Source organism: Electrophorus electricus, chromosome 12, assembly GCF_041902795.1.
Source record: "Electrophorus electricus isolate QZ-2024a chromosome 12, ASM4190279v1, whole genome shotgun sequence".
NCBI lineage: Eukaryota > Metazoa > Chordata > Actinopteri > Gymnotiformes > Gymnotidae > Electrophorus > Electrophorus electricus.
This window is the reverse complement of record NC_137508.1, coordinates 23,327,501-23,352,500: the sequence shown is the minus strand read 5'-3', so window position 1 is coordinate 23,352,500 and position 25,000 is coordinate 23,327,501. Positions and strand designations below refer to the sequence as shown.

Genomic DNA, 25,000 nt, shown 5'->3' with positions numbered 1-25,000 from the left:
TGAGCATCTACAACACAGTCTATTAAACAAACATCTACAACACAGTCTATTAAACAAACATCTACAACACAGTCTATTAAACAAACATCTACAACACAGTCTATTAAACGAACATCTACAACACAGTCTATTAAACGAACATCTACAACACAGTCTATTAATGAGCATCTACAACACAATCTATTCTGGGGGCTACATAAGTTGTACGTATGGGTTATAGTTTCAGTGTTAATTACTACACTTAAATAGTATTTTCATGTGTAACTGTTTGACTTTTTACTCTACTTGTGTTCATGTCGTGGTGCCTTTTGACCTTAGGAACACTTTCTTATCTTATTCATAAGTCTTGAGCCTCATGTCTAGATTCCATTTTGCGATTTGCAGTACGTTTGGCTACCAAACAGATCCGAGCCGTCCTCCTGCCTAAGCGTATGGAAATAAATGACCTTCTCGCCCCATGCTGTGTATGGTTCCCTGTTCCCCTTGCCAAGTGTAGTTTTACATTCGATTCATTCCTGCTGTTTAATGGGGTCCTCATGAAAGGCAGGTTGGTATATGTACAGGAGCGGAATGGGGCTAAATCCGTCCACGGACGTTCCAGTCCACGAATGTTAAAGTCCGGAAGGAGCAGTGTTATGTACAGAACACCTCACGTGATGCCAAACGTGCCTGTAAATGGATACTACCTGTATTTTTTTTTTTTTTTGTAGTCAGAATTTAAAATAGATATTTATGAAATTTTTAATTATTAGCTGAAGAGGATAATGGTTCTAAAGGTTAAAGAAATGTGGTAAGGCACCGATGATTACTACACTGATTAACTATTCACTTCTGTTTGTTATCCCAAAGAGATCATTGGTATTGCAGGCAGGCGTACTAAATACACAACATAAAAAACCCAAAGCCACAACATTCAACAAAATCCACAGAATATGTGCAGCTCATATACATAAGATATAACAGTATAAAACAGTGTAAACAGTAAAACCAGCATAAGGACAGTAAACAGTAAGATAAATCATGATTTTTATAGGTACGAATGAATCATCTGTTGCTTTTCAGCACTGGGAGTCTAAATCTACATCCCGAAGGGTGTAGCTTGGAGCTGAGTGGACGATCTGGAAAACTCAGTGTCTTGGTTTTTGAGGTGTCTGACCAGTAAATCTATCATTTAAGGGAGTTTGAGCCATGCTAGCTAATTAGTCTGTACTCTCCACCACTTCTCCACTGATTAAGAACAGTTCCAGTTCTGGCCAGTCTTAATAAACCAATGAAATGCTTCTTTTTAAAAATGAAAACTACACAGCAGCTTGCCGTTTCTCCTGATTGGCTGGCCGAGAGACGGGGTCCTCTGTACGCCTGATTGGCTTGCTGAGACACAGGGTCCTCTGTGCTCTTGATAGGCTGGCTGAGAGACAGGGCTGTCTGTGTGCCTGATTGGCTGGCTGAGAGACAGGGCCCTGTGTGCGCCTGATTGGCTGGCTGAGAGACAGGGCCCTGTGTGTGCCTGATTGGCTGGCTGAGAGGCAGGGCTCTCTGTGCTCCTGATTGGCTGGCTGAGAGACAGGGCCTTCTCTGCAGCCCATCAACCAAGACATGGCTGCAGATTTGTGGAACAGCCATGACACAGAAGGAGTCTAAATATAGCTCAAGACTCCGTATCCATGTGCTTCCCTCGCTGGCCGGCTTCCCTAGTGTGTGGAGGTGGACACTACACAGTGTTGGACAGTGGGATGAATGCAGGGACCCCTGCAGCACACCAGTGTCTGAGCTGTCCGGGCTCTTGGGCCTGGCAAAACTGAGGCCTGCTGGTTAGCTCCAGCTTTGACACATGCTGCAAGATTATGTTGGCCCTCACACAGCCTTGTTGGCCAACATAATGAACTAGGCATATCTGAGAAGTTAATTCAATATGTCATAATAATTATCATCGTCATTAGCAGTAGTAGTATTAGTATTATGATTATAACTATATTATTATTACTATTATTATTATAGTTGCTGTTTTTGCTGTTAAAATATGAATTATTATTTTGTATTATTCTTAAAATAATTGTGGATTTATTCTGTGTAAGCTGCTTAGCGATTAGTTGATTAATCACAATGGAAGTTGAGTAAGAATACAAAATGGGCACAACCATGTGGCTAAAAAATACAAATTACATTTGATTTCATTGGTTCTTTCTTTATTTTACTGATGGCCCTAGCTGTTCATTTAAACTAGTCCTTTTCTCTCAGCGTGTTACAGCATGCTTTTAAGGATGTATGTTTTCCACCCAGTTCTGCATGTTTTGGGGCCAAATTCAATTTTAACTATGTTTCCCCTTTCGTCTTTGTGTGCGGCTTGAGCAGGCAGCTGAACCCGCACTCTAAGATTACAGGCTGAAATATTACGTGTGTGGTGAGAGAGGGGCTGTTACTAAGTGAGTGTTTACTGGTGGTGTTTACTGGGGCTGTCACTAAGTGTTTACTGGGGCTGTCACTAAGTGTTTACTGGTGGTGTTTACCGGGGCTGTCACTAAGTGTTTACTGGTGGTGTTTACTGGGGCTGTCACTAAGTGTTTACTGGTGGTGTTTACCGGGGCTGTCACAAAGTAAGTGTTACTGTTGGTGGTTACTGGTGCTGTCACTAAGTGTATGTTTATTGGTGTTAAATGCTCCAAGCGGTAGGTGGCAGGCTGCATGGACTAAGTCTGTGTCAGAGAGTCCTTGTGGACTCTGAGTTCTATTCTAACGGCTGCTGCTTGGCCAAACACACAGACACACACACACACACACACGCACACACACACAGACACACACACACACACACACACACACACACACACACACACACACACACGCCACCACATTGCCACCTTCACCAGCAGACTAACTTCTGTAAAACTACTTCAGATTACTAGAATATATTTGCTTAACTGCATGTGTATTAGCACAGACCAAGAGAGGAAGAGAGTGAAGCTTTAGGAAAGTAGGAAATTGTGTGCGCACGCGTGTGTGTACGTGTGTGTGTGTGTGTGTGTGTGTGTGTGTATGTACACGTGTGTCTGTGTACCTGTGTGTGTGTGTGTTTATGTGCCTGCGAATATGTTTGCATAAGTGCGGCGTACATGGATCCAAACATCCCACGGCTATTCGCGCCGGTGCTGCGTATTCCAGGTGAGTCGGCCTTGCTGCGCGGGCTTTGGCACATCCTGCGCCTTTCAAACCGCCGCAGTAGCTTAAAGGTGCAGCCGGGCCCGTTTGTTTATCTCTCATTAGCCTCTCGCTCCCGAGGGAAAACTGTTTCCAGATCAGCCGCTCACGCCGGCGCCCTCCCACCATACTAATCTCCCCGGCGCACCGCCTGTTCATTTACGATAGTGCTCCAATAGCGGCAGCTTTGCCTCATCCGCACCTTTTGACCGCTGTGGTTGGCGATCCCTCCTTGTTGGCGCGAGCGCTCTGCCATCAGCTTGATTAAGCAGCGTCTCTGGCCTGGTTTGGGTTTAGACCCACTGGGAATGCCTGAACCTTTGGGTGTGGTAAAGGTTGGGGAAGCCCTGCTTGGTGGTTTGGGTGCCTGGTAAGTGCTCCTCGTGTTGCATTTAACAAAACAATAACAAAAACCACAGCAAGGATACATTCAAATTCACAGGGGCATATGTGTTACTAAGGCCTGATCTGAGAGTAGTTTTGCCATTTCTTGCTCTTTTTTTTTCTGATTATTTAGTTTGGTATATAAGCAGACCTGTATAAGAGCTGCTCGGAACAGAACAGCGCTCCAAAAGACGCGGATAGACTGGGGATCCGGGAGAAGAACTGTTCCTAGCGCACAGACAAGCCCCCCGGTGTCTCAGTGCGGGGGCGAGCGCAGTCTTAGTGAATGCACAGGTGAGCGTTGGAGAAAAACAAAAAGTTTGGCCTCTGTTTGCTCTTATCATGCTGCATTCAATTTCGCTTCTCCCACATGCTACGGCTTTTCTCCGGCGGTTTGTGGAGTGCGTTCATTTCAGTGTTGTGCTGTGGTTCAGGGCCCCCCCCCCCCCAATCCTCTCCCGTGAATGATTTTCATAATCATAACCCATGTATAATCGTTAAGTAAATGCTAATTTCTTATGAAAGGAGCTAAATTAATGTGCTATCAGCTGTGGCCAAATGAAAGTAATTGCTGTTTTTTTTTTTTTCTTGTCCCCCCCCCCACCCCGAAATTATTTCAATACTTGCTGAGAAGGCCAGAGTAGAACAGCAGTTTTATGCTGGTGCCTCTGTCACCATGGGAATCACTCATGTTGGTACCATGACAACCAGTATTTGATCAGTCTGGCCAGACCTGGGGAAAAACGCATACAGATGACTAGGATTGGGTGTGCCGCAATGGTGTGTGACCATAAATGTGAATGTTCTCTCTGCTTATTCTTTATATGTATACACGTGTGTGTGTGTGTGTGTGTGTGTGTGTGTGTGTTGTGTGTGTGTTGTGTGATAGATAGATATAGATAGACAGACACACACACACACACACACACAAACAACCTGTGCAATGATCTCTGCTAGAAAAGTTCCAAGCATATCAGAGATATAAATGCATAATATGAATGCAGTGCGTGTCACATTTTGCTGAGAACTAATGATGACGAAGTCCCTGGGGCTTGCTGGTGCTTTCACAGGAAATGTCACAGGAAATGGTCAGTGTGTATTGAGCTAATGTTCTCTAGTTAGCACACTGAATATTCTGCCCAGTAAATGTGGAAGATTGGTTGTTAATGTAAGATGACCGGCCAGTCTCAGTCTAACCTCAGCGCTGATGAGACGCCCGGCATGTTTTTACACGCACACCCTGCGGTGGTCATGAAAACCTGGGAAACTTGTACGTGAACAGTGCGTATCGAGTCTGATACAGTTTGTTATGGAACTGGAACAGCTTTCAGGATGCACGCGCACACACACAGGGTCTTCTGGGATATAGTAGCGCTGTGGGAGAGAAAGGCTGTCTCACTCAGCTGTAGGTGCCCTGCAAGCCTCCCTTGTGCTCGCTCTCTCTCTCTCTCTCTCTCTCTCTCTCTCTCTCTCTCTCTCTCTCTCAGAACCAGCCTGGCTACAAAGAGGTCTGTAGAACTGCAGGCCCCAAGGGAAGGTGGTCGTATTGAGCCCCATCATCCATAAAAAGAATTATAGGGTGTTGCCCAGCAGCAGTGTGTGACACGCCACAACCACGTCGTACCCAGTGAATTTTACTCCTACCAAGAACTGAGCTGCCTGGACAAGCGTGAAGAGATGAGAGTGGTTTGAGGTTATACAGTAAACAAGAGAAGACAGTAATGGAAGGTGGCGTGTAGTTTTGACTGCCTAAAGGGAGGTTGTGGCCTTAGGGAGGAGCCTTGAGGCCCTGCACTGGGGTAGGGGCCCACTGATTGGTCAGAATTTTAAAATGTTTTTATTTTACTTTTTTTTTTTTAATGAGGTGGATTATATTTCACAACGTCAGGTCAGCCCTGAATCCAAGCTAGCTACTACAAGGGAACAAATGCTAGGGGGTAACAGCTGGGTAACAGGGTAACGGGTGTCTCTATAGGAGGGTAACGGGTGTCTCTTTGGGAGGGTAGCAGGTGTCACTATAGGAGGGAAATGGATATCAACATAGGAGGATAATGAAAGTCTATATTGGACCCCAAACAAATGTTAATACAGGAATGTAATCAGTGTTTGTATAGGAGGGTAACAAATGTCTAGGAGACATAACGAGTGTCGTGTTGGGGCGGGAGTTCACAGAGCGGTCCACAGGCTCTCAACTCCTTCGCAGAAGTCAGAGAGTCAGAGTCAGAGAACTGGGCCAGGCTGACCAGAGTATGGTGAGACACGGTAAGGCAGTCTGCACTGGAGTCCAGACAGCGCTGTGCGTGGGAGTGGATGCTCTTGGGGAGAGTTGAGAGAGTGACATGATATGAGTACAGAAGCTCTGTAGTGAACTGTATCTCTGTACTAAATTGTCTCTGTACTAACCTGACTTTCTTTAAGAAACAGTATTATCTAGCCAAAAGTGACGAGTATGAGGTGTTTTTAAATGGTGGATGATGATTACTCTCATGGGTAACTGAACACAGAAGGAATAAACTTGCTAACTGGAATTAAATTTAGAGAATCTTTATTTTTTTTAAATCAATGTATAAAAACAGTTCCTCGGTATCAATAAATTTGTTGACCTGGATATAAAAAAAAACCTACTTAAGATATCTGCCATTAGCTAACAATGGAACCTAATATATTGTATTTGAAAAGTGAATAATCTATAAATGTCATCCATTGGAAAGTGTGATAAATAGAAACTATCAATAACTTTGCAACTGACCGTTTGTGGCTTTCAAGGTTTTTACAAAGGAAACCCAAAGTCAGAGGTTCACGCATGTCGTTGAGTTTCTTGTGGTCTTGCCATAAATAAACATTTATCTTAACCATGATAAATGTTTATTTGAGCCAACACTGTCTCTCCGTTCCTGGCCCGCCACATCACTGCTGGTCTGAGCTCTCGCTGACAGCTTGAGAGTGTTGAAGAAGCTTGAAAAACGAAAGGGGAGTAAAGTCTGATTTATGACGGTCATGGGTCAGAAATGTGTACTGGCGATTGACTGATAAGGTGCACTTGCGGTTTTGTGCTGTTGAAGTGCATTGTAATATATGTTTGAGGCCTGGATCCAGCCACGCTGGCCAAACTGCTGGTATACTACTTTGGCCTGTTTAACTTTGACCGTTTTTTTATACGTCGTCCAGCTTTGTGATGACTCATATGTGAATGTTTGGCCGTTTCTGTAAGGCGAGAGATAAAGCACAATTTCACTTCAAAATACTGAAAAAGAAGACGGTTACGTAAATTCATTTTAGTGTTGAGAAAGCCTGTTTGTAACACATGCCTGCAGCTGGCAGGCAAGGTTTGCAGAATGAGGGTGCTAGCTATCAGGCCATTTTTAGATGCTGACGCTAATCAAGTGTTAAATATTTAACAATGTTATTGATAAATTTAATAAAATTAATTTCCAGCAGTTAAACAAATTGTTAATGCATGATTAAAATACACATGCACACACACACACACACACACACACACACACACACACACATACTGTACAATGTCTCTACATCTCTTGTATCTCTCTCTCTCTCTTGCTCGCTCTCTCTCTCTCTCTCTCTCTCTCTCTCTATATATATATATATATATATATATATATATATATATATATATATATATATATAGAAAACTGATTTGTCAACTGAGACAGTTTTCTGAATTAGATTAGCAGTCCACCAACTGCAGTGAAGCTGTTTATTTCTGAAACTCACCCCAAAATTTTCCCCTCCGAGCCAAAACTCCCGCAAGGAGTGAGGAACACTCCAAAGCGGATCGGTTCTTCAGCCCTGGCGTCCCTATTCCACACAAAAGGCCCTTTGTCTGAATGCCGAGCACTCCTCTGTCTGGTTTTCCCCGTGCTACGCTTCCATTCTCTCTCCCCGCCTCGTGCGGAGGGGAAGCTAGGGACCTGATAGTTTGCCCAGGGCCTAGTGTGGCAGAGCGCTGCCCCGGTGTCGGCCACTCCACGTCTTAATATACGCTGCTTTTCAAGTGAGGTGCATTCATATGCTTAATACCAGTGCAAGGCTTCTACTGATGCTACAGGAAGCCTGGGAGCATAAAAGAATGCGAAGTAATTGTCCCTGTTGTGTTCCCCTTCTGCACTATGCCTTCAAATGATTGCCACAACACTCCACCACTACCCTCGCACAACTTCCACACCGACTCCTGCCTTTAATCAGAAGGCAGAGTTGTAATTGTAAGGGTGTAGGATGAACGCTGTGTGCATTTCGTACATGAGAAGGGGAAATTCTTGTTGTGTGTGTGTGTGTGTGTGTGGCGTAGAGAACTTGGAAATATGAAAAAAGAAAAAATAATGGTAAAATGACATTGCCTTTCCGAGGAGCGGAGACGGAAGGAATGTGTGTGGTTTAAGGGAAAGGAGACCCGAGCAAGCCGACAGGGCTGTTGGGGCAGGAATGTTCCCTTTTATAGCTCCAGAAATGTTGACATAGTCCTTATAAAGTGATGCTCTTAAAAGCTATTATATATGTAATATTGTCGGCAATGGTGTGATTCCCAGGTATCCTGTCACAGTGAGCAGTATTTAAATTCAGTTTACTCTAGACTCCTTGATGGGTGATGCATCATTTTGTGCTTTGTTGATTCTTAATTGTGACGGTAATCACTATGAGATGTGCTGTTGTTATTGTCTCCTTGCCTCTGTGAATTCAAATAGATCAGCGCTGAAAGTATATTTACATGCATGGCCAAGCCTTTTCTTAATCCAATTCCAAAAAAAGTTTGTTGTCATCAAATGAAATTTTCTCTGACTGAATGTTCGTGCCCGGAAGGCTTTTCAAGCAGGGTATCAATGCCACAACGCCCTGGCCTCACTGGGGAAGCTGCAGTGGTGCATTCTGGGTAAAATCTGAGATTGGGCCCTTTCCCGTGACTCGGTTCCAGCGTCTTGATTCTCCCAACCGGACCCATCCGGACCTCATCCCTCGCTGCTGCCTGTATGGATAGATTATTCTGCAGATGTAACCCCCCAAAAATCTAGTTGCAGTTTAATCCCCAGCTGCGCTCCCCTGAGGAGCATGGTCTCTCTGCGACGTTCCGGTCTCGGTGATCCCAGGGGTTTTCTGCTGTGAGAAAATGGAAATGAGCAGAAGCCATTAGATGCAGACCTGAGGACAGGACCTGGCAGCTGCCTTCACCGCGAAACCCTAAACTCGCGCGTCCTTTCTTCACTCCGATCTGATCTTACCTTGGCATTCCATGTTTCCAGTGCCACCAATTTGCAGCAGGAGAAGCCTCTTCCAACAAAATTTTTTTTGTGTGTGTACTAGCTTGCGTGACTGTAGAGAGGGCCGGTCTCGGTAGCCTCTGCCCCTGTGCGAAAGGCTGCACCACAGAAGCCGTGTAAGTCTCCCAACTGCTCGAGCCGCTGCACGAAGGCAAAGTTTGATGTCTCCTCCAATCAGTGTGAGGCGTGGGGGCACCGTGGTAACAGGTTTGGCGTGGGAGCGGACCAGAGTGCGCGATGGGTTTCTCATGCTCGTATTTTTGTTTGTTTGTTTACAAACAAACCCTGAGCATCACTACATGTTTGAGTGATTCGGGCATGAAACCTGAGGGATTTGTGGCGCCCAAACGTCTGATGTTGGACGGGGCCATATTTATTCCCTTACTTTCTTCCCCAAGTCTGATGTGGTTGTCTCGCTGATGGACACAAAATGTCAAAATCTGTCCATCGCTGGCAGGCGTCCCAGCTGCATTCCTGAGAGCCGAGGACTTTCTGCAAGGCTCTGCTTCTATCCCAGTCGTCCTCTCCAGGAGCTGGACACCCCTGCGTAAGGTTCAGGAGGAACCTGGTTTCGATTATTAATGCCTGCTGACTGTAGCCCATGGGCTACTATAGGAGCATCTATAGGAGCGAAATGACTCCCTTCTGCCTCTGCCTTGGCCTGCAGGACTGCAGAAGCATATAAACCATCCTCTCCTCGCTTGATTACGACCGACTCCTTGCGGCCTAGGAAGTCAGAGGGGGGAAAAAAAACCCGAGCAGGGGGAGGCATCTGTATTCCGAGCCCACGCGGGGTCCCCTCTCCGGGCACACCCGCTCGTGTAAAAGTGCCCTCGACAGGCTCTAGCCCGGACTGATTGTATGCATTATTCCCACTGATGGATGCAGGGGTGCGGGGACACGTGTCCTCCGGTGTGATTATCCGGGACCGGTCCGCGCCTGCGCCCGCGGCCGCTCTTTCCCGAGAAAGCGGGACCCCGGCGGTCGCGGAGAGGCGTGACCAAATGTCACGCGGAGCTTCCCGCCCCGCGCGGTATTTTTAGCTCCGCCAACGAACTGATTCCTCGCGCGCTCCGCCACGTGGATCGCCGCGACATCGCTCCCCTTCCGTCCTCTCTTCCTCTTTGCATCCTGCCTGTCCAATATGTCCTTTCCGCGGATATTCTATTAATCTATGCAAATGGAATTCCGCGCATCGTAGAAAAATAAAGACATGAAAAAGAGCGCCAGGAGGCCGTCCCACGTACACAAAAGGCGTCAGGAAGAAAGCGGGGCTCATTTGCATGATTAAGACAGATGCCTGCTTGTGCATTTTGGCTCAATCCAAACATCAGGGCATGTTGTGCGGAACGGGGGGAACGCGCGAGCGTGGCTGCCGCGCGTCCTTGCGTGTCACGTTCCGCGGTGGACATCGATTGGTGGTCAGTGTGCGGTTGGCCTCCAGTGGCACAGGTGGAGTTATGTAAAATGGCATTTAAGGACATGCAGCGATGAAGGCATGAGAGTTTTCAGGCGTGCCACGCGTCGCTGCGAGTCACTAGGGCTGTTGGTCCAAGCCTCACCGTGATGGTTCATGTAGAGTTTAGCCCACACACACAAAAAAAAAACAAAAAAACCCCAACAACAACAAAAAAATGCACCTCCCGTGGCTGTGCATCCCACAACCACACCTATAAAGAAATTCAATCACACAGCTCACGGAGAATAATGGCTGCCTCCACCCTTCTATATTAAGAGCTGGCCAGACTTGCCGGTCAGTGTATCCAGTTGAAGGTCTTTATTGGTGAATTATATGCACGCCTCAGCGCCCTGAGCAGCGCGCTACAGTAGATAAGTCAAATGGAATCGCTCGGGAACAGGCAGGCCTGCAAAAGTCATCTTCCTCGGTCCCCGCTCAGCCCCCGGGGGCAAACTTGGTCGGTGTGTTGAAGTCCAGCCTCCGACTCGGCAGTGACCCCCGATGTGCCACGGGGTGGCAGAACTGAGGGCAGCAGCGTGGGGTGAGGGCGGAGATTTGCATAAACCTTTCCAACAGTGGTTGCCATGGCTACTGGTGTGACTAATGCTTTGATTTTTCCGTCGCCGTGGCTCTCTAAAACGCCAAGCCAGAGGCCTTGCACGTGATGGTCAGTCGGACTCGGGGCTGAAACAGCAGGGAATTCGCCGCGGTGTCGGCCCTTCCCATTAATTCCCGCTAAAAACCAGGAAAACTCACTGCGTTTTTAAAAATTATTTATTTCTTGCATGAAAACAAATAAACAACTAAAACCTCATGCTCCCCAAGTGGAGAATTATGTCTGACAACAGAATTTCCATCAGTATGCTAGAGGCGTGTTTCTCCGCTACAGAAATGTGTAGGAACGTCTCAGTAAGCTAGTGATTGTTCCTCCTTCACCCCTCTACCTACATATGGTCCGGCATCGAATATATTCCACACCGGTGTGACCATTTGTATGGTTACCTGTGGGAGTCTCTGGTCTTTACAGGCTGTTTAGTTTCCGCTTGGTGATTGGGACTGCGTGTTCTCCACGCAAGCGGCCGAGCTGGAACACGCACAGTTGAACATTTACCCCACTACACATATGTGCCGGCGTCCTGTAAATAATGAGCACTAGTCATCCATATGCTGGTAGAGAGAGAGAGAGAGAGAGAGAGAGAGAGAGAGAGAGAGAGAGAGAGAGAGAGAGAGAGAGAGAGAGAGAGAGAGAGAGAGAGAGAGAGAGAGAGAGAGAGAGAGAGAGAGAGAGAGAGAGAGCACAATCTGCATAAAGCAGGATGGAGAGTCACTTGTCAAGGATTTTTCAAACCTTGCTTTTATGCAAACATGCACACACTTGCCTGGGAACTGCTCACTGTAATAAGAGTGCATTATAAATGCATAGAATGGGACCAGGTGATCATAAGAAAGCATTGTCTTAGCCTATCAACACAGACAAACAAGCAGGCGAAAATGAAACATTGGTGTTTGTTTGTTTCAGTAGCTGTAATAATGGTCTTTTGTGTGCATGGTCTTATACTTGTCTATAATAATATTGGCAGTCCGGTGTTTTTAATAGACACCCAGCACCATTTCCAGCTGGGTGGGGGGTGCTGCTGTTTATTTTGTGGCGTTTTGGCCGACGTATGCGAAATGGCGGAAGATGTTTTTTGACCGGTGAACGCAGCAACGGCGGCGATATATTGCTCCGCCGTTCTCCGCGTTCTTGAAGAAGTGTGCGCGCCAGTGATACGGGCCTGACTTTCATGCTGACGGAGCCGACAATGGCCTGGTCCGGCGCCCGGCCACACACTAATTGGTGTGTTGCCTCTCGACGGATCCACCGTCTCATGCATTTTTCATGGAAAGCAACCGGGCACATTATGGCCACATTGTGGAAGACCTGCTCCAGTCCGGCTGGTCTTGGGAGAGACAATATTTCACATAGTTACAGCCTCATTAAGGTCCACTCCAGCATCCACGAAAACTCTCACATGCATGCGCACGCATGCACGCACGCACACACACACAGAGCAGTGAAAAAGTGCTACTTTAAGCACTCCTGGTGTTATACCCGTAGTTTTAAAGATTGTATTGGAGAACTTTGTCTTGCCTGGTTTTCACTGCCTGGTGTTAAATGTTGTATAAATGTTGTAGTCTTTTTAGAGGGCGGAGCATTGTGTGTACAGCCATTTCTCACAGTGGAAAAAACCCCACTGGATGGTGCGATTAGTCTCTGAAGCAGAGCTGAACCGTGTGTGCGGGGACACACACCATGTGTTGTTCTCACAGTACTTCTGAAATCTACACACACACACACAAACACACAGAGATGCGTGCAACTCACACACGGATGCAAGTACACACACAGGCGCGCATGCATGCGCGCACGCACACACACACACACGCACTCTCTCACACACACTCACACACAGTCACACAGGGGTTCTCCCACCCACCTCTCATCTTTCCTTGTGACAGATTTCCATTATCCATATTTAACGGGATTTAATATTTGAATGCAAAAAAAAAAAAATGCCGTTTGGATGTGGAGGAGGCAAATTAATGAGTCATGGCATTATCATTGTCTTTAATAGGCCATGAAGAGAGATTTATGGATCCTCTGCGTTCAGGCCTGTAGAGGCATTGCTCTGACGGGTGTCACATGCTCCAACATGCGTAAAACGTTATTTGTGTTTTTCCAGAAGACGTTTAGATCTTTCAGTCATTCCTGCATTATGGCTTTCTTAACCATCTCTTGCGTTCAAAGGTGGAATGGTGTTGCGAGTGTTGTTCTCGCCGCAGTTCTGAATCCCTGCTCATCACTTGTGAATTGATATATGTAATGTGGTGAGGAGACATAAATTATTGACACGCGGTTTTATTCATGATGTCTGCGATTATGCAATGAGAAAAGCGCTCTCTGCCTTTTGGCCTCTTTATGTCTGCCGCCCCCCCTCCCCCTCTCTTTCTCTCTCTCTATCTCTCTCCCTCCCCCTCTCTTTCTCTCTCTTTTTTGTTCTCATCCTCTCCCTTCTCCCTCGCGCTCTCTCCATTTTCCCAGCCACTAGAGAGGGAAATCTTCCCCGAAACGTTCCTCTAAATAATGCAGAGACTCTCCCTGTTCCCGATCCCTCCTGCGTCCGGAGCGTGGGGCGAGTGGGTGTGCGCTCGGAAGCTCGCGCCGGAGAGCCGTCTCCCCGCGAGCTGGAGCAGCGTTGGTTCCGCTCCGCGCCACACCCCTCGTACCACACACACACACACACACACACACACACACGCGCGTGCAGCGGCGTGAAAAGATAATTGTTATTCTCCCACACAAGCAGAGATCGTAGGCCTCGTCGGAGGTGTGCTCCAGCTGCCAAATGTCACCGCGGCGATGCTTACAAGGACTAATGCGAAGGTAACCGGGAAATGGGACTGTTTACATCACTCGGTGACACTCCCCACCCTCCTCCCCTGCCCTCTGGGCCACAGCTGAAAGGACTCTAGTATTTCGCTGTCGAACCAGTACCTAAGGTCTCTTATCCGCCTGTCATCACCCTGTGATTCAATTAAGCATACATTCCTCGGTCTGCCTGCCTCCGACGAATGCAACAGTGACGGACAGAATCACACATTATTATGCAAAGGGAGAGCGAGGGGCAGGAACAGATATGAATGCCGTAAGAATAGATGGGTTGAAAGGATGGTGTAATTGATTTCCTATCTACGCTGGCATTTCATTAACTGAATAAATGGCCGAGATTTTGGACAGTCGGACTTGTCCGAACCTCCTCCTGGCGGCCCATTGTGAAGACGGACAGCGTTCTGGGTGTGCGTTGTGTGATGAACGTAAGGACGGATGGGCTCATGGGCTAATTCAGTCCCATCATGCCCCCCTGGGGTGTAACACGCGTCAGCGAGGTTTTGTTTGGGTAGCTCTCACTCCGTTTGTGGGTTTTGCTAGCAAACATATTGCTTGTTTGTATTTTTGGCATTTGACGTGCGTTAACATTTTTACAGACTTTGAATCTCCGCATTGACACAGTTTTGGTTTTGGCTTTGCGGGGGTGTCGTCTGCCCCTGTGAGGCTCAACCTTCTGTTTCCTCTCGTCGAGGCTGCGCAGCGATGTGTGAGACTTCCTCGGGGAGTGCATTCAGGCTTTTTTTCTTCTTTTATTTTTTGCCTTTGCAGATGTGATCCACACCGTGGGCCCCATCGCCCGGGGGACCGTGGGGCCATCCCAAAGCAGAGACCTCAGGTCTTGCTATGAGACCTCCCTCAGGCTGATGGAGGAGAACAAACTGCACTCTGTTGTGAGTATAGTCACACCCGACTGCATCCCCGAACACGGCATGTAGAGCCACCAGGGTAGTGGAAACCGCCCTGCCAATCAGCAGTGGAAAACACACTCTCAAATTAATAATCTAAAACAAAGGAGGGTTGGAGTCCTGTTTTCTGTTTGCTCTGTCCTCGATGACGATGACGAGAATGATGATGATGTAGGCCAGATAGAATGTCTTTATTTGTCATATGTATAAACATGCGTGTATGGATATGTTTTTTTTTTTTTTTACTGCATTTCCCAGTTTCTTTGGCTGGGAAATGCTGGGGTCTTACTCCGTTCACACAGAGCAGTGGTCTCAGGACTTTTCTGGACAGTGACCAGGTAATGAAGGAAGCTTCTTCTTTTGTGCCTGCACTGCTAAACAGCCACTCAGTTTCATCCAGCGACTTCAAAACTGATAATGGTGAGAAACAAACAGCCATGAGACTGAACAGACGCCGTAGTTCATGTATGAGCTGAGTGCTCATGGAGGCACAGACCTGAGGTTGACTCTACTTCGTTCCAGCACAGACTGGTTGTCTCCGATTCGTTCCAGTCACTGTTATAGTTACACCAAAACTTGGGCACAGTGCTCTTGGATAGCCACTGGATACACGCCCCGCTAGTCACTTTTGGACAAGAGCATCTGCTAAATGACTCTATGAAAATGCAGTTTACAAAGAGAGAGGCACATGCACACACACACGCTCGGTTAGGTCTTTCCTAATCCAGGGACGGAATGCGCAGTGCGGCCGGCGTGTTTGGAGCTGATAGATTCGGGTTGTTTTTCTGCATGGTGAGCTTCCGGAAGGTGGGGGCCAGGACCCGTAATGAACTTGGCTGGAGACCAGAGGCTTTGGCCTAGGGAGGAGAAGCTCTGGATCCCCCACGCTTCCAGCTGCTGGCCTCTTCTCAGCCATCTGGTCCACAAGACTCACGGATCTGCCCTAATCCACGCCGACCGCGGCCATAGAGAGCGCTCCAAAGCCGAAGCGTTTTCGGTTCCCCGAGACCTAGAATCTCCGGCGATTAGCTCTGATGAGTGCACGATGCAGGAACAAATTGCTAACTGTAATCCCCCCATAAGGATCAGCTGGGCTGCTTCTAGCATTGGTCAGCCTTGGCACTGCCGGCTAATTCGTCGTCCTAGTAATATGACCCGGGGCGGGGGGAATGGGTGAGCTCGGCTTCTGTTAGTGCACTGAATTAGTGCGTCAGGAATGACAGACCTCCCTGCTACATACACACCACTTTGCTGCATACAGATTGCCCTGTTACATACAGACCACCCTGCTTCACTTAGACTGCCCTGCTACAAACCTTCCTGCTACATATAGACCTCCGTGCTACATACAGACCTCCGTGTTCCATACAGACCTCCACGCTACACACAGATCGCCCTGTTGCATTCGAACCACCCTGTTGCATACAGACCACCTTGTTACACACTTTGCCAGAGCTTTACTGATTCCTACAGCCTGTCGTTAGACGCCATTGGAGGAAAAGGGCTGCATGTCCAGCTCTCATTATTTCCTCCTGGATCCGGCAGTGGTTCGCCCTACACTGCAGGATTCCTCCACTTTCCCTTGTGTTCCTGCAGGCCTTTATCTAGTCGGTGATCCGTGCGTAAGGAGAAGAGCGGCACATTGTTTTCCCATCAGGGAGGAGCTCTCCTGGCTCCTGACTGCGACAAGCGCCCCCACCCCAGTGGCCCACCAGCCTGACCGACCGCTGCTCTGCGGCGCCGCCCTGGACTCTACACACGCTCCCCGTTTCCTTCTGCCCTCGGCCCCGGGTGGGCCGCTCATGCCAGCGGATGTAGGCGGAGGTTCCGGTTGATTACGGCTAAACGCATGACGACTAAGCTCGGTACGACTCCGTGGCCCAGACTTAGGAGAGAGAAGCAGGGAGGAAGTTCCCTGCTATGTACGGAGAAAACAGGTGTGTGTATGTGTGTGTGTGTGTGTGTGTGTGTGTGTGTGTGTGTGTGTGTGTGTGTGGGGGGGGGGGTGGACAGGGTCATGTTTAGAAGCAGCAGAGAAGCAACGGCTCCCCTACTGGCGATTCCATTGCATTACAGTGGGATTTAAGTCAGAACAGTAGATGAGCTGCAGAAGCCAGGGGAGGTGGATGAGAAGGCGGTGTAGACCCAGACCCAGCCAACAGCTCCCACCCACACCCCCTCCAAAACAGACACCAGAACCCCAGGTGTACTCCACATACCCCGCACAGATGAATTCCTGTTGATTATCTCGAGAGATAGAGACCCGTGAACAGGTTCTCAGTCATGAGGAAGCTTAAATGTGTTTTGGAGCTGAAATGTAAATATAAACTCCTGTTTCTGTGTGAGGGTCTTCATTTTTCCAGCTGAAGCTCACTGGTCATGATAATTCTCTTTTCTGAATGGACTGGGACCTGCCCTTTAACGACCGTTTACGAAGTCTGTATGATCTTCTGGTTCCTTCGTCGGCATCTAACTCCTGAAGCCTCTCCCGGTTTGGTCCGAATGGCATCCCCCCCCCCCCAAGCACGAGAAGGATCCATCACGGAGATGAGGAGGGAAGCATGAGCCACGTCAGCATGTTCCACGTTAGCCCCACGCATGGCCTGCGGGTGCTGAGAGGAGCCACTGGCTGGGGGGGGGCGCATGAAGGACGGGCTTCGTCTGGAAGAAGGATGAGCTCCCCGAGTCAAGAAACAAGGCATTTAACCTCCGGAATGCAGTTCAGCGCTCATCGGACAGGCGGAGAGAGACCACAGACTTCCCTTCTTTGTCTCTGTCCGTTTCTCCGCTGAACGGTATTAAGAACAGTCTCTAATGCAAAGGTGGATGGGATTTGTGGTGAGGAGAGAGCGCACTGTACATTATCACGCGTACATTGATTTTGCATTTTGTAGGAGTTGGTTTTATGAGCGATCTTGAATTTAGATGAACTTGCTCGTTTCTACACATGCATTTGCACATCTGCTTATATTTTTATATACCCCTCTGTGGGTATTTATGTGGATTTTTATTGTGGTGTGTGCCTGCGTGTGTGTGTGTGTGTGAGGACAGGGGGTGGGTGTGTGTGAGCAAACCTGGAGAGACCCTCCCTCTCATTCCCATCCGGTGCCTTTCCATGCAGCCAAGTGGGCGTCCCCTCCGGCTCTCGGCAACGCTCAAGCGGTCGCCTTCGTCGGGAAGCGCACTCTGGAATGTCGGCTCGGGGAATAGCTGGGGGGGCATCACTGCAGGCCTGTGGAACGGAATCCCCACCCCCCACCCCCAAAGCGTTCCCTGAGATCCATGGGGCTCCGCCGGCACTGGCTATCCAGCTGTGAAAGAACCCCCGGGCCGTTTGTGCTCGAGGTCAGTGAGAGGACGCGGCGGGGCAATGGGAGCGAATGGAGAGCTCCAGGTTTGGGAATGTGTTGTCCCGATCGAGCCCCGGTGCCCACAGGGAGAGAACTCACTCCGATGCAACGTCAATAACCACTGGAGCCAGAAGACATTAAACAGTCACATTTCAGCTCTGATGCATGGAGGATGGCACTTAAAACGCTCTGCTGAGGAACATCTGGCCATGTTGGGACAGTTCATCAAGTTCATACTTGGCTCTCTGTGCCTTAGCTGAAATTAATTACTTTTTTGCAGTAGTATTAATGAGGCAGGACCTGATTATAATTACAATGAGAGTGGAACCTTATGGAGGGTGGATGGCTTCCAGAATTTTTATTTTTTTAATCTTCACACGCGTGAAGCCAGCGCGGCACTAAAACATTGCGACTACTGTCGGCTTCATAGGCCTTTGGCTCCCGGGGTCTAATAGGACGCTGAGCAGAGAGAATGCCCTTAGGACAGGCAGCTCTGGAGCCGGAGCGCATTTGGCATTGCTTGCTTGCGCTCACATGTGTGTCACCACAAGGGCAACGCGATCCAGGCCCAGAGGGGGAAACACTGGAGTTTAAAAGGCGGTGTAGGTTGGGGTTGGGGAGGCTCATATGTGTTTACGAGCTGACCCAGGGAGCATAGAGTGGCTATGTCTGTCATCTTTGTTAGTCGAGCCAGCCCGTTTTCATTCCAAAAACCCGAGAGTTTGCTCCCGGGGACGCCGGCATCTGGGAGCCGTTCGGCTCTCTGCGGGGACTTTTATTTCCTTTTCAAAACCTTTTGTTCTGACCATTAACGATGAGAAGTGCCCATGTTTATCCAAAACATCGCCATCGCGCTTTCTGATGGTTTCTTTGGCTCGTTAGACGACATCGTTATCATTGTATTATGAACTCGCTAGCAGACTCCTGGGAAAGCGGGAACTTTTACCCTCACTGAGCGCCTCTGCTCATCGACGAATGAATATTCAGCGTACCTCTCACTTCTCTGATCCTTGACTAATGGCCCCGTGAGAGCCGGAACGCCTTTTCTTAACGGCGCCGCCAGCCACTGCAAAGCGCACGCTTTGTGCATTCAGGTGTCGCTGGGTTATTTTGGTAGACAGGCGTTAGTCTGCCTCGCAGCGCTGCCGGCTGTGGTTCCGGACAGCGTCGGCTCTGCAGACAGCGTGTAGGGGCCCTTCTCCCCCAGGGCAGGCGCTAGCTGAAGGGTTTTACAGTCGGAGCGCTCGCTTACTCCAGGATTTGCATGGGAAGACAGAGTTTGCTCGCGGAAGAAAAGCTCAAGAGCCAATGGGAAAAAATGAGCGGATGACTGGTGTTGAGATCAGAATAAAGATGGTGCTCCATGCACACGCGCACACACATGCACATACACAGAGACAGAGAGAGAACAAGATAGACAGATTCTTGTATTCCTCACTTTGTGGGGTAATTTAGTTGATTTGTGTAATACTGCAGCTAAATATTGATACGCTCACATCCAAATGTATTCCCAGCCCCAGTGTGTCTGTGTGTCTTACCACAGTGTTTATCCAATAATTGAAAATACACATAAACACACACACACACACACACACACACATTTGGGAGACTCCTTATCCATAACTGCATAAATAATTACAAAACAGGATTGTTTACATACTGCAAGAGAGACCTCAGTAGGGAGCAGGTTCCAGAGACAAGCTCGTCGCTGTCATCCAGCCAGGGATATACTCGTAGTCATGTGACACCTTATGTAAGATACCCGGAGCCAGTTTCATTCAGATCCTGTTGGAATGATTAAGTGTACATCACCAGCAAACTCCGAAGTGCCAGACTTGTGGAACTGATTTTATAATGCTAATGAGATGATACCACAAAAAAAGTCCCATTCCTAGTTCCGCAGCATTTCCATGTAGCGGGTGAAGTGGTAGAGGGGTCATACGCAGCCTGACCTCTGAATACCTGTTCGTTCTGAGACCAATGTCAGCAATTACCATCTATATTCAAACAGCAAGGATGAAGTGGCCACGCTAACGTTAGCGAGGCTGCTAATCGTGTGTCTCCGTTTTAACCTTCAGAGTGAGTGTTCCGTGTGGGAGGGGCTTACAGGCTACTGCTCAGGTACAACCGGATCAGTGAACTGAGAACTGAAACCCAGAAAGTGAGCAGGATTTGTCGTGAGGTCAAACATAACTTGTTTGACACTTTATCCAAATAATGTTAGATGTTTAAATAAAAGTCACGAGCATTTTCTCAGACTGCCTCCCCGGATTGTCATATGAAGTTGGTTTGCAGTATCCAAATCAGTGGTTAAGGTACTTGACTAGTAATCAGAAAGTTGCCAATTCAAGTCCCACCACCACCGACTTGTTGCTGTTGGGCCCCTGAGCAAGGCCTCAGTTGCTTAAGTTGTGTTCAGTCATAATTATAAGTCGCTTTGGATAAAAGCTGTCATGTCATTATGACTCCTCACTAGTCAGAGGCAGATGTTTTGTCCATCACCAGATCCCAGACTAGCACCGGATCACCTTTGACCCAGCAGTGCATGCAGTAAGACAGGAAGTGTATGGGCATGACATTGTACCTTCTTTAGAATATCTTCACTTCCGTTCCTCGTAGCGACAGTAGTCCTGATGTTTTAAAAAACTATTGTGCTGTAAAAATAATCACCTGAAAAAAGCTTAAGGCAAGAGTTGTAGAGTATGTTGGTAGTCTGGGACATGGAACAAAACACAATCAGGCCAACCTTCGGCTAATAAACCAACATCAATCTAATCTAATATCATACTGGACTTTACTATTAGATGTAGGAAAGTCTGTGGCATTTCCATACGCATTAGCACGAACTGCCGATGTTTGCGCTTCTGACCCCATCTGTCAGGACTTTGGTATTTCAGTAAATAAATTAAAAACATAAAAACAAAAATCCCTGCCAGGGCATTTGGGAATGATGTTACATCTGTTCCATGTCAGCAACCCCCTCGATGTCAAAAGAAATTCAAGTATTGATAAGAATATGATGATTATGCTTGAATATACTGGGTTATTAAATGTGTGTGGTCATGGCTTTCCCCTTCCGTCTCTCTGAATGTCAGTTCCGAGAGAGACTAACTAATGCACATTAATGAATTACATTCACATGCAGAAATTTCTCCCCCGTCGTATGCAGCGCACGGGAAGGCCAAGCTGTACATAACATGTATGCTAAGGCTGTGTTACATAGCGTCTGAATAGTAAAGCTAGGCTCTGCGTAGCATATGTGTAATCATGCTAAGATGTGTGCAGCATGTGTGTGGTAATGCCAAGTTGTTAATAGTGTATGTGTGGTAATGTTAAGCTGTACATAGCGTTTGGACAGTAAAGCTAAGTTGTACAAGCGCATGTACGGTACTGCCAGGTTATATGAAGCGGTAATGCTAAGATTTATGTAACGTTCATTTTTGCAAAGTGTAATTTTTCTCCTCTGGACCTTTTTGGCCAGTTGGTTCCCACTGCCCTGGATAAAAGACACCTACATGTATCTGGATGGTTAATTAGACGGGCTTTAAAAAGGTCACAGCGTCACTTAGATTTGTCGTTGCTATTTATCTGATGTGGAAAATGGGCGACGGTAGGCCAATTAGCTCAATTAGGGCCTTGGTGGTAGCCTGTCCGGCCCTTATTAACAAGCAGCAAATCAGTAATTACCCGGGCAGACTCTCCTTCTGAAGGAGACAAATTTCCAGTGCCGCAAAGTAGGGCACGATGGATGTTTACGTCTCTTGACATTTCGATTTGGCCATGTAGGAGTCGGGACTTTGGTAAGGTGTTGCACTGAGCTGAAATATTGGGGTATATAAAAAATGGCATTTCACGGGAGCTCCAGGGGTGTAATCATGGCTGATTAGGGATGAAGGCAGCAGAATAAACTATGAGCGAGCCAGAGGGATGTTGAGGAGAGGACCCTGTGCCGATCGCAGGCCTCGGGAAGCCATCTGGTGTTTAAAAACAAATATCTTTATCTTTCTCTCATCTTAAGCAAATATCCTCTGTTTTTGGGCTGGTCACCATCTTAATAACTGGTCCTGAGAGGGGAGAAATCTGTCATCAATCAAAAGTTGGGTAAGTTTGCACAGAGTTCATTAATCTTTGATGTGCTGCCTCAGCTCTCTCAAGCCACTTGCTAACTTGTCAACCGAGTTCTCGGCTGAACTTGCGAATCGTCTGGTGAATTTCAATAGTGTGTTTTCCTTAGTGGCAATACCCAAGGATAGTGGAGACAGCCTTCCCCCGCTACCAAGAGGTTGTCAGAGGAAATTGTTGATTAAACAGATGCCGGTCCCAGGGGCTCCACGGGAGACAGGAATTCCACAATGAGTGGGTATTAATTAAACATTACCAAGAATGTGTTTTGTATTCCAAAACAAAACAAGAACCTTCTCTTGTGTGTCACAATGACATACAGGAGATACGGGGAATGTGTGTAGATCGGTTCCCAGTAACGCATAAATATGGGTCTGTCCGACTACAAACGCGAATGGGGACTGGGTCTTGAGAGGAGGACAGCTATTTGTTGATGAAATTAGACCACATTAAATGTGTAGCAGAGTCAGAAGTAGTTTAGGAATTTCAGAGAATGGAGTTATATGTTTTGGATAGCTGAGCATAAATGTGGAGGGGACTGCCTTTAAAATAATAGGTAGGGTCTATTTTCTCTTAGTTTTCTCTAGTTTTCTCTGCTGAACTGCATTCTCACTGGACTTTCATCAAGGTGACGTGTGAATGTAAGCCATGTTCTAAACATGCCGTACAGCCTTCATTCGTAAGGTGAGCTTGAACTGCTCAGAGAGCACTGCATGTAACAGCATCGGATTGGTCCGTATATGTTCCATGTTCCCTCGGTTACTGAGGCGGGTGTCGTCGTCAAGGAGATCGTGTGAGGCGCTGGGCCTGCATCTCCCCAGCGATGGCTTAGACAGATTGCTCTCCGGCAGCGGAGGTGAGACCGTCGGGATGAGATCTTGTTTACATCATTACGATTAATTATCAGACAGAAGAGCTCCGGAGGGGAGCCGACTCCGGCCAAGCCGGACGAGACTGTCATGGAATCACACAACCCCCCCCCAACCCCACCCACCCCGTGCGTACACAGGCATGTACCCAAACCGTTGCTCTCTGTGGCGCTCCCTGGTGCCCGGCTGCTCGACGACCCCCCATGCCGTGAACGTCCGGAGCACCGGGCCTGATGACCTGGACCCCGTGGGGCAAACAGAGGACCCTCTTTATCTCCCACTCAGCTGCCCGCCTTTGACTCTTCCTTCCCTGTAATTGCGCCGTTCATTACATTTTCAGCACCAGTTCCGCATGGGGGCATTTTCAATTTAATGCTTCGCAGATGGATATTTTAATTATTATTGAATCACCAGTAATGAGGCCTATGAATCTGTTCTTCTTAATGTGTTTAATCGAAGCCACGGAGCATGGGAGAGAACATGACACGGCATCAGGAAACCCACTCCGACGACAACGGAGGAAAAAGTAGCCATTATCCCCACACCAGCAAACCCGGAGTGTTTGCGCCCGTTTCCCGCCGAACATGTAATAAATATGCGATTAGGCGTTCTTGTTCCGCTCATGTTTTTCACGGTGGGCTGCAGCTCTCCGCCGCTCGTGGTTCCCGTCCGGAGGCGGCCTGCCGCAGATCCCGGAGCGTTGCCTCTGTCACAGTCAAAGAGCGTGAAAGTACGACTTCCTGGTCGATTGGCATGTTCAATTTCAAACAGACATGCGCCCAATTATCACTCACTGATGTGGATCTGTTCTGCACACCTGTCAGTCTGTGTGTGACACTATGACGATAACAAAACCATTACACACTGAGTCGCTGAAGAAACAGAATGGTTTTGTTTAGGTTTTTTTTTCTTTCTTTCCAAAAGCAGATCCGATTTTATGATGTGCTGTTAATGTGAGCGCATCGTTTTAGAATAATGCACAATGCTAGCCAGGGGTATTCAGCGTCTCAGCATTGTTTAGTCACAGATGTGTGTGTTGTCCCTGCCTGCGGTGCGTGTGCCATGCTTTAACACGCACCCACACACACACACACACACACACACACACGCACACACACAGCTGCTAAAGGCCTCTACTCCCACTGCGAGCCCAGTGACAACGCCGCTCATGTGAGCGTGTGTTCCATGCATAGGATGTGCAGAGAGGACAAAAGAAGAAAATAAAAACCCCTCACAGATTCTGTGCATAGCCCAGACATCACATTTTGGACATATTTAATAACGGCGGCTAATTGCCGGCTCTCGTCAGATGCTCCCACCGCCGATCTCTTCGGGGATAGCGGCGCCGGGTGCGACGAGTGATGGGCGCGGCCGGCTGGCATTTCGGAGATGTTGACAGGAGGTGTAGAAGTTCAGGCTGAGAGGAGCGGGAGACAGACTCCTCCTTGTTCCTCCTGACAAGCACGGGGGGGCGAGATAGGAGACCTGGGCTTCTTGTTGGACAATAATGTCCCAAATTACTTTTAATCGGGTTACAGGGCTTTTTATCGCGGTGCCGACACTCACGCTCGTTAGTACTCGGCCGCTCGCCGCGGAGCACGCCTGGGTCGTGCCGCGACGCGATTCCCTCCAGGGCTGTAGGAACTGTGCGGCAGGGGCATTAGTGGAAGATGGCTTTACCATCAGCACGCTACTGGCTCCCAGCGCAGCGAACATGTGTTTCCGCATCGCGCCGTCGTTAATAGCGACGGCACATCTAATACCACAGCAACGATGTTTACTCCTGTGCTGAAGCTGAAGGCGTGATAGATGAAAGCAGAAATGGTAAATCAATGCTCATAAACTTCCCAGTTTGGTGTGTGTGTGTGTGTGTGTGTGACCTAGCATAGCTTTTAAAAAAATTGGTTATTTGTTTCTTCTGTTTAGCTCTTGCATGTGAAAGCTGCATGTAGATACTGTCAGCCATGCTGTTCCTATGAAAAAGATCCCAGGTTGTAGTGAGGCTGTGACGAT

At 48.0% G+C, this 25,000-nt stretch overlaps 1 protein-coding gene across 12 annotated transcripts in view; it reads left to right on the top strand.

Annotated features, from left to right (window-relative positions):
* macrod2 (mono-ADP ribosylhydrolase 2) overlaps positions 1-25,000 on the top strand; it is a 486,124-nt gene that overhangs the window by 326,485 nt on the left and 134,639 nt on the right. For all 12 annotated transcript variants that reach the window (XR_014126642.1, XR_014126641.1, XR_014126639.1 and 9 more), the window contains one exon: positions 14,510-14,631. Coding sequence is in view for 7 of the 12 variants with exons in the window: in XM_081724942.1 (XP_081581068.1) it covers positions 14,510-14,631 (122 nt within the window). In the remaining 5 variants the exon portion in view is untranslated. The remainder of the gene's footprint in view (positions 1-14,509; positions 14,632-25,000) is intronic.